Raw genomic sequence first — 11,165 nt, forward strand, 5'->3', positions numbered from 1 at the left:
GTGTTGGAGACAAGAGAACAGGATGTAAAGGAGGTGCCCCTAAACCTCGAGGATCCTGAAGCCAAAATTCTGATAGGATCCTAACTACCAGAACAAATTGAACGGGAACTAATAAAGTTCCTGAAAGATAGAAGCAAAACATTCGCCTGGAAGCATGAGGATATGACAGGTATAGAATATCATAACTCATAACATTGTAAGTGCAATTTTAGCCACTAGATAGAGAACCACTCCTCCTATACCTTTCAGTATCCTCTAACACTGTAAGTGCGGTTTTAGCCAAGGATCTCAATGGAGATCAACATCCTATATACTACGTAAATAAAAGTCTCCTAGATCCTAAGACCAGAGATATCAGGTAGGATGGCAAAATGGTCCGTGAAGCTAAGCACATATTACATCAATTATGAATCAAGATCAGCAACAAAGTCACAAGCACTTGCAGACTTTGTGGCTAATTTCAGTGACGATATACAACCTGAAGTAGAGTTAGAAAGCAAGGAACTCCAGAAAGAAGAAAGCATGGGAATATGGGCACTCTTAAATGAAGAATCCTCAAACTTTATAGGAATAGGCCTAGGGATCATACTAAAATCGCCACAGGGGGACATCATACCCCAAGCAGTCAACTGTGAATTTGATGCAACTAACAACGAAGTTGAATACGAAGCATTGATCATGGGATTACAGCTGACCAAGGATCTTCAAATAAAGGATATTCAGGTACTCGTTGACTCCTTATTATTAACTAATCATTTTAATGGATCCTATGCAGTAAAAGGCGATAGACTAGTACTATACCTTCAAATCCTCAAAAAGTTAGCCTCTGAATTCGAAGCTTTCAGCCTAGGCCAAGTTCCTAGAGAAGAAACTGGTGAGGATGACATGCTAGCCAACCTAGGATCTTCCCTTAGTATCCCATCAGAAATCATGATCCTGATAACCTATATACTGATCCCAACGATAGAAGATCCCTCCAATAAACGAGATGATCCCAATCACCATGACCAAACAACTAACATGGCAATAGTCGAAGATCCTGACCCTGAACCACTTCCTCAGGATCCTATCCTAACATTCAGGATCCTACACAACACTCCAAATCTTGGATCCATCCCATCGTGGAATACCTGAAAAATGGCACAATCCTAGGAGAAGAAAAAAGTGAGAGAGCATTCAAGTTGAGGGTCTCACTATTTGTGATGATCTAAGGAAAACTGTACAAGAAATTTATGGCAGGTCCATACCTTAAATGCTTAGAAGATCACGAAGCTACAGAAGTCCTAAAAGATATACACGAAGGAGACTGTGGCAACCACACTGGGGGCATATCCTTATGCTCCAAAGCATTAAGGACCGGATACTATTGGCCAACAATGAAAAAAATGCTTTCTTGTATGCCCAAAAATGTGGTGCCTTCCAAAGACATAACAACATCCTACATCGACCAGCAGAACCGTTGCATCCTATCATTTCCTCTTGGCCATTCATGAAATGGGGAATGGATATAGTTGGCAAGCTACCAAAGGCCCCTGGGGGGAAAGGTGTTCATGCTAGTGATGACGGACTACTTCTCGAATTTGATAGAGGTTGAAGCCTGTGTTCAAGTACGAGACAAGGAAGTGGTCTCATTTATCAAATGAAATATCTTGACTAGGTTCAAGATCCATACTGAGATCATATGCAATAATGGATCCCAGTTCATAAGCAAAAGGACTAGAGACTTTTGCACAAGTTGGGGGATTAAAATGATAATGTCCACTCCTGTCCACCCTCAAGCTAATGGTCAAGCTGAATGAAGCAATAAGATCATAGTCAACAATCTAATGAAGAGGTTAGATGAGAGGAAAGGAAGATGGGCAGAAGAACTTCCTCTCGTCCTGTGGGCAGATATGACAACTTCAAAGGTAGCCACTGGCCAAACTCCTTACTCCTTGGTGTCTGGAACAAAAGCTGTGATCCCTATTGAAGTAGTAATACCAACAACAAGATATCAATTGCAGGATCAGGAGAGCAACAATAGGATCCTAGCCCAGGATCTTGACACTATTGATGAACTCAGGGATCTTTCCAGGATCCTCATTGCTGCTCATCAACAAAGGATCACTAAAGCATATAACTAGAAAATCAAAGTCAGAAGGTTCCAGATAGGTAACTTGTTACTTAGGAAAACATTCCAAAATACCAAGGATCCCAGTGCAGGTAAATTGGCACCTAAATGGGAAGGACCATATCCTATTGATTCAAAAGTAGGAAAGGGGGATATTGGCTAGGCACCCTTGAAGGTAACGCCCTGCCAAGACCCTGGAATGCCATCCACCTAAAATCATACTTCATGTAAGTTATGTCGATCATTTCCGAACAAACTCAAGGTACACTCTCTCTACCCTCTACTCTTATCTGTTTCTTTTTATTATTATGAAAGCCAATACTAACTTATGCTTGAGAGGGGCGTTAGCCAAGCTAACGCCCACCACAAGCTAACATTTTCTATGCAAAGGAAATCAAAGATCCTAACACATAAGGATCCTAGCATTCAAGGATCCTAACAGGTAGGGATCCTAAAGTTTAATGATCCTGACATTCGAGGATCCTGGGATTCAAGGATCCCAATAGAAACATGGTTCTGTAATCTTGACGATTGTAATAGGTACTTATCCATATAAGTACGAATAGAGAATGATCATCTCTCCTACGACTAAGGGTACTTAATCCCCTCTAAAGTTTAAAGAGTTAATTACCTCTTTGATACGAGTTAAGGTTTCTATAGAGGGGTTGGATGCACAAAGTCTTACTGTGAGATGTGGATAAGGGGATCATGTCACGCTTTAGTGACTTGGAAACCCTCTTATTTCTGAACATATGTCAAGATCCTAACGTTTAAACATAAGGTCTATAACACTTACGTGTTATCCTAAGTTGGGATCTTCCCCAATGATTTCTTAAGGTAATAATACTTCTGTGTTATAGAAAGTTGGGATCTTCCCTATAAAAAACTTAAGGTCTATAACATTTTCATGTTATCGTCCGATTTGGGATTTTCCCCAGTGATTTACTAAAGCTTGTAACACTAACGTGTTACCTTGAAATTGGGATTTTCCCCAGTGATTTAGTAAAGCTTGTAACACTAACGTGTTACCCTGAAATTGGGATTTTCCCAAGTAATATGCTAAGAACTATAACATTAACATGTTGACTGAAGTTGGGATACTCCCCTGAAAATATGCAAGTCTTGTGGAATTATCATACAAAACAAGAGTCTTCCCAATTTTTTCTCCAAGTTGGCGTTATTTCCAATTTACTCTTAAAGCGGGCTCCTTCCCAGTTCACTAAGTTATGCATCCTCCCGGATGAACTCCTAAAGCAAAGATCTTTTCCATACGGAAGCTTCAAGACTTCTCATAAGTCAAATGGTCTCATATCTTAAGGATGACCTTGTATTTTCTATTCTTTAAAATTATTTTTTCCTACATAAAAAGGGTTTATTATATTAAAAGATCTTAATTATGTAAGATCCCAGTCTAATGACTAATCCTTTCAGGCTAATAAGATCTTAAAAGGTTCTTGTAAGATTTGAACTTTTCAGGATCCTGACTATGTAAAAATCCTCACAAATCCTACAATCATATCAAGCAAACTAACAATTCAAGTGGAAAAGTATGAAACAACCATACATAAAGAAAGAAGTGGTACATCCATTCCATAAGAAACAAACATTGTCTTATATAAAATCATGCAAAATATTCTTATCTAATAGGCCTAGACCATGGCTTGGTCATCATTGACTGGGGTGTTCTCCTCCACATTCTCTTTCAGTTTCGGCCCTTCAGGATCCTCATTGGTGTTGTGTAACAACCCGATATTTCAAGTCAATGTAATAGTCTAGGTCAAATTGTAACTTATTTTGAAATAATAAAAATAGAATTTTATTGAGACGAAAATAAGCATCAAAAATAAATTGTTCAATAATCTTAATTGGAATGAATAAAGTGGTATAGATCGTAACTAGGTTTCCGAAAATATAAAGAACACTGAAATCCGAGTTATAACGAAGAAGTTATGACCAATCAAAGATCCGTAACAAAACCGGCAAAACACTGTTTAGCGTAAAAAGTGAGTTTATACCCCTATATTTTCACTATTTTTATAATGTTTTATGGGGGGAAATACAAGTAAAATACAAAGAATTCTTGTATAAATAACAAAATTTATTCAACTAGTTTAAAATTGTTATAAACAAACCATTTTACCGGTTCAGAATTTATTACAAAAATAAACATATAAATTATAATAGGTATAATTTATGAATCATGCATATTTATCAATACACTTTATGGAACTACATATTGCTTTCTATATTCAGAGTAACTTGTGAAAATAATCATATAAATTATATTAAATATAATTTATGAGATATTTACAATATATTTATTACAAAGATATTTTTCAATATTCTACACGTAACCGTCAATATAGCATTTGTGAGACACGCTTCAAGTACTTCTTTAAGTATAAAAAAAAGACCTGAAAATTATAACCAGAGTCTCCTTGAGGGAGAGCGTGACACTTGTGTATAGATCTATACGGGACTGACAATCTCGCACCAAAGCTGCTTGCAACAGCTAGGTCGGCAGACCTGTGGTGACAATTGTCGTACCATATTTCGACGCCTGAAGAAGGTCGTGTTTCAGGCGAGGCTTAGGTCATCAAGCATGGTTATGATAACTCACAATTTGGTATTGAATAACGTGATTAGTGTATGAATAAGAAAACAACTTCATATAGTTTTATTAAATAATGAAACTATAACACAATATTTTACAAATGGTAAACCTAGGCTTCTACAGAAAATTCATAATAGTATAAAATACAAAATACTATTTTACTACAGGGAAAATATTCGTCTTATAGTTTTATGTGAATTAAAACTATATAATACTAGTTCAGAACACAAATACATATACAACAGAAAATATAGGATTTTTATGAGTGAATATACTTATCTTTTTAAGAAACAAATGACAGAGTTATTTTACAAAAATACTTATGAACTCACCAACCTAATTGTTGACACTCTTTTCAAAACTACTTGTATTTTCAGGGAATCGATAAACAGGTATCCACAAGTTTTGAGGAAGACAGAGTTTCATATAACAATGTCTTTTAATTATACTTTTTGGTGTCAAATATTCAATGATTTGAACACAAATATAAAGTTATGTTTTATCAATGTAATGAATATTGTACTTTGATTACTATTGTGCATTGTTGTGATACTACACATGATGTTATCCATCCCCGAACGTTTCCGTCGTTCCGGTTTGGGGGTGTGACATGTTGGCAGTATCACCCTTTAATTTGGCTAAGGCTGCTCGGCAGAGCCATATTCCAAGATCCTGTATTGGCCACATCTTCGACTAGTTTGATATTGGCCTCTCAAACAGCCGAGGTAGCGTTGGCCTTTACATCGGCGATCACCTCCGCCATCTCCGCCTCGTGCTCCTCCTCTCTCTCGGCCTTATCTTTGCTCAAGAGTTCCACCCTTTTTAAGAGGTCCTCAATGGTTGCTTTCCACATCTTCTATTTCTCTTTGAGGACTTGCTCAACCCTCTCAGCCCGAATCCTCAAATCAACAGAGATATGGTCAGAGACCTGAAACAAAAAATACATTAGAAGCAATAAAGAGCAAAATGTGAAATGAAAAATGATGTTAGTACTTAAAAATTGAGAAAAAGAAACCAACTTTCGGAGTGCGTCCTCCACCCCGAGATTCTCCAAGCTCAAATCCGCAGGAGCGACGTTCTTTCTCTTTTTAGATCCCGAAGATTTTACCGCTAGCTCTATGGGAGCTCTCATGATAGGATGTGAGGATGAAGTCTTCTCTTTTTCACCACCAGTTGGCCACTGGACATGGTCGTATCTAGGTCAGCAAGGGAGAAATAGGAACTACAACGAGTACTCTTAGATCCTGAGCACGAAAAAAGAAACATTATGAATTCAGGATCCTTCATAAAAAAGAAAAATATAGGAAGGATCCTTACCTTTCGACATGGAGCTAGTTGCAGAGGAATTTTCTTGATGATTGAACTGACCAAGCATAAATGACCTCTCTGACTTAGACAGAGTTAGGAAACTCTTGATTCTATCCTCGGTATCTTCAGCAAGAGGAACTAACTCATCAAACTTGAAGGCTGCAAAACATCAAACAAAATAAGAAGTGTGAATGTCAGAATCCTTAATACAGAAAAAGGAAACCCTACCCTTGTTAATCCAAGATTGTGATAATAGATTTCCATCAGGAATTGAGTCGCATTTCACGAAGAAATGTCTCCCTTTCCAAGCACCTTCATTATGCTTCGACTTCGACACAAGGGATGATTTATCAGTTTTTACCTTCAACAGGAAGCGAGAGTTCCCAAAAGTTGTAAGATCATAGATATAGGCTAGCTCATTTAAGACAATGGTAAGATCCCTAGAGCAGTTCAAATGATCGATCCAATAGAGGATCCTCCAAACCGTTGGTATGGCTTGAATGTACGAGATTTTAGTGATCTCGAAAAATTCAGAAATGATTAAGGGGTAAGAAATTCCTAGGGTGAAAGGATATTCGGGAAAACAAACCCAAGAGGGAGAGAAAATGTCAGGTTGGATCCTAGCATCAAAATCCCTAAAGATGGTACCAATAGGAAAAGTTCCAGCCGACTTCAGGGCCTCGATGTCATCGTCATTGAAGGTACAAGTTTCCTCATAAGATAAAATTTTCTGGTCCTTGAAATCGTCATCAGGAATAGAGATGATGCTGGAGCAAGAACAAATAGATTTTTTGACCATGACTAAAGACAGGAAGGAGAAAATAAAGAAAGATAGTACCTTCGACGCTATTCGATGAACTTCCAGAAGAAAAGCTAAGAATGAGATGAAATTGAAAAGCTCCATATATTATTTATACAAGAACCAAGGGAAGGTAGAAGAGTGATTTGACCCATTCCAATGACTTGAAGTCTACCCGTTGAAATTCAAATTATCCTATCCATTAGAGATTTTTACTTCATTTTTTACTTATAAATTAAACCTCTAAATATCTAAACACAAACGGTTATATTTCACAGGTATAATTTAGGGTCAATTGTTATGGACAGGATCCTTAATTCATGTTCAGGATCCTCAAATATTTCTGAAGCCTTAGGATCCTTAAACATATCCCAGGATCCTGGCAATAACCACTAATATTTCTAAGACTTGTAATGGCTATATTTACTTTATTTTTCTCATATGTACAGAACTAGTCAACACAAGACCCAATGAAACATCCCAAAAATATAGTCCAAAATTTTCTTTTTAAAATCATTTTCAAAAAACCATAATTCATCAATATCATAAAATCACAAGTCATATATCCAAAACATCATATCCAAGTACTGTATCAAAACCATATATCAAAATATCAGAGTCTAAAACATCCCAGGCTAAAACTATGGTGTGTGTCATGCAGTCATCCCGAGCTCTTCCCCTTGCTAGTGGAAGTACCTGAAACGAAAACTGAAAACTGTAAGCACGAAGCTTAGTGAGTATCCCCAACTACCACATACAAATAATCACATAAACATATCTTGGGCCCCGCCCCTTCTACATCAGGTCATGGCCCAGCATCGGCTTTCCCAGCATCGGGCCCCGCCCGACATCGAGCCTCGCCCGACATTGAGCACATCTCGGAATACATGTGAGCATAATCAAATAATACACCTAAACCTAAGCATATACCATTAACATTTAAGCATTCCTCGGACCCCGCCCGACATCGGACCGTAATCCGGAAACTTACTAACATTCCTCGGGACCACCCCGGCATGAGACCAAAGTCCGGAACTATACAAGTACAAACACATGCAAGATTCACAAAGACATCAAGCATACAAGCATTCCTCGGGACCGCCCCGACATCGGATCGAAATCCAGAAAACATATAAACCTACATCGGGCCCCGCCCGACATCGGACCGTAGTCCAAAACTACTACTAACTAAACGGGCCGACCTTGGTGCCTTAGACCCGTTCCTACTGGAGGAAACTCACCTCGTATGCTAGCTGTGAAATCTCGTGTGAGGAATCTCTGACGGCTGCTCCAACGACTCCCCGACTATAAATTTCACAATAACACTTAATCAAAATCTGATAATCCTTCTTAGGGTAAAACGACCATTTTACCCCTGGTCAAAGTCAACAACCTGGTCAAAGTTAAAGTCAAGGTCAACTCCTAGTCGACTCAATTCGTCGAGTTACCTCCTAACTCGACGAGTTCCTATACTACTCAGACTCGTGATCAACCGAGTCAACTCGTCGAGTCCCTTCACAGACTCGTCGAGTTCAACCTGGCATAAAATCAGGACAACCCGACTCAACTTGTCGAGTCCCTTTCTGGACTCATCGAGTTCCCCTATCTGCTTGGTCTATCTTAATGGATTAAGCCCCTACACTATAGATCCAAGCTTCATACTTCACATAAACCCTGAAAATGTCCTTTTAAGGGTAAAGTTTCTAACTTTACCCATTCATACCTGTTCTTAAAGGGTTTAGCTCAAACCTTAATTCCTTGGGACCTAGAACTTGGTCCTCAAGCCATGCATACACCCAACCAAAGCTTACAACCTCAGATATAAACCCCTTACACTACTTGGACACGTAAAATTCCCACCTTTTTCCACATGCATGGCCTTTTGGGGGCTAAAAAGGTCAATATGACACTCTATGGATTACATGGGAGCTCTAATGGCATAAATTTTTCACCTTTATGTCATATCACCCCCTCTAGATCCTAGGTCTGGAAGAATACCCACTTGGGTCGATCAATCTCCAAAGGCTATCATTCTTGGACCCAAAAACCCTCATAAAATGGACATCAAGAGATCTAATGAAGTAATACCCAAGATAGGAACTTGATTACCAAAAAATGTAGCAAATAGTATGTAGTTTCTGGATCTACTCTTTCCCTCTTGAGCCCTCTATCTTCTTCTTCTTCCACAAGCTTCAAAAGTGCACAAAGATCACTCCAAATGGCTCACACTCTCAAATAAAGCTCTAGGGTTTCGTGGATTAGGGTTTGGGACAGGGAGGCTGGAAATGAGGCCAAGGGGTGGGGGTTAAGGAGCTTAAATAGGGTGCAAAACCCCAAAATTAGGGTTTCAATCTGGCCGATCTACTCGCCGAGTCCAGGGCTCTTGACTGGTCGAGTAGATACTTAAACCCCGCGTATCAACTGCCTTCTACTCAACGAGTTAGGGCCACCAACTCGTCGAGTTACCCTATCAAAATAATTAAATAAATGAGTTAAAAGCATACCAGGAATCAAGCATTACACCCATTCTCAACGGAGTGTCATCTTAAACAGGAAAAAGACCTAGAATACCAAATCCAATAACGTTCATATGCTGATTCTGGAGGATCCCAGAATTATCAGACTTCTTGTTACTTACACTAGACTATAAATAACACATGTATCTACCACACAACATACACAATTAGCCATAGCATTACTCTTATACTTGTATTACTTTCATAATCTTTAAAATCAATAAAACACATCAAGGCAGGTGATTATTATCACCTCCCAAGGTTTTATTCTGAAGGTCCTACAAAGGATCAAGGGGTTTCCTTGTAACTCATTTATCTCACTTAGATTAGCTTGTGATACTTACATTACACTAACACCACAGCCTCTCATACAATTTGGTTGAATTACACTTGATCAATTTTTGACTGAAACAGTAAGTTATCCGCTTCAGGTCTCAGAGCAGTTAGGATCCTTATAAAAATAAACCTTTAGTTATAATATAAGGAAATAGTTCTTAAGAAATAAGGATAGATAGAACCTAGTGATCCTTAGGCTTTATAACCTTTTGCCTTAGGAGAAGTCTTGAGTTATGATCCCTTTAGTTCCATATGATCTATAGAGTTTGCATAGAGAAGGTTCTCTCTTAGAAGATCTTTGAAGATCCTTACTTTGCTTTCCAACTGGGAGAGATACTATTTAGAAAATGATTGGGGAAGATTCCTACTGGGGAAGATCCCAGTTTGGATAATAACTGGTAAAAATCCCACTTTAGATAATAACTGGGGAAAATCCCACTTTAGATAATAACTGAGGAAAATCCCATAATAACTAGGGAAAAATCCTAACTCGTAAGATAAAATGATAATGTTATAAACCTTGGAAATTTACTAGGGAGGATCCCAACTTAGGATAACATGATTATATTTTTTTTAGTAAAAGGTGAAAGAATAGTTCGCTTTGTGTTCACTGCGTAGCTGCGTGATAACATGATAATGTTATAAACATTAGATTTAAACTTTAGGATCTTAACATATGTTAAAAAATAAGAGGGTTGCCAAGTCACTAAAGCGTGAAATGATCACTTTATACATATCCCATAGTTTGATATCGTCCGTCTAAGCGAGGTGTAGAAACCTTAAATCATGTGAAAGAGGTCATTAAATCTTTAAACCTTAGATGGGATTAAGTACCATTAATCGTAGGAGTGATGATCAGTCTTTATTTGTGGCTATTAGGATCATTGGTTTCCTGCACATTGAAAACGTTAGTTTGGGATGGGCATTAGCTTGGCTAACGCCCCTCCGATGCTTAAGTTAGTAATGGTCTTTGAAAAATCAAATGAAAGAATTAGATAAAAGGAACGAGTAGAGAGTGTGTACCTTGAGTTTGTTAAAAAATGATTAATACAACTTACATAAAGTATGCTTTTAAATGTATATCATTCCAGGATCTTGTCAATACGTTTCCTTCAAGGGTAGCTAGTCAATATGCCCCATTTCCTGCTTCTTAATCGATGATATATGGTCCTTCCTATTTAGGTGCCAATTTACCTGCATTGGGATCCTTGGTATTTTGGAATACCTTCCTAAGGACCAAGTCACCTATTTGGAATATTCTTACTTTAATGTTCTTATTGTATGCTTTAGCGATCCTTTGTTGATGAGCAACAATGCGGATCCTAGAAAGATCCTTGATTTCATCGATAGTGTCAAGATCCTGGGCTAGGTTCCTATCGTTGTTTTCTTGAGCCTGTAACTGGTATCTTGCCTTTGGGATCACAACTTCAGTTGGGGTCACGGCTTTTGTTCCAAACACCAAGGAGTATCAAGTTCGGCCAA

The 11,165-nt window shown here is 38.2% G+C and overlaps 1 protein-coding gene across 1 annotated transcript; it reads left to right on the plus strand.

Moving 5' to 3' along the window:
* The first annotated feature begins 363 nt into the window (after positions 1–363).
* Positions 364–1,134, plus strand: LOC145116971 (uncharacterized). Its single transcript, XM_079053271.1, has one exon. It carries the CDS (start codon positions 364–366, stop codon positions 1,132–1,134), a length of 771 nt encoding a protein of 256 aa, XP_078909397.1.
* Positions 1,135–11,165: the final 10,031 nt, after the last annotated feature.

The sequence above is a fragment of the Lactuca virosa genome, chromosome 1 (genome assembly GCF_052849685.1).
Source record: "Lactuca virosa cultivar CGN04683 chromosome 1, Lactuca_virosa_CGN04683_v6, whole genome shotgun sequence".
Taxonomy (NCBI): Eukaryota; Viridiplantae; Streptophyta; class Magnoliopsida; order Asterales; family Asteraceae; genus Lactuca; species Lactuca virosa.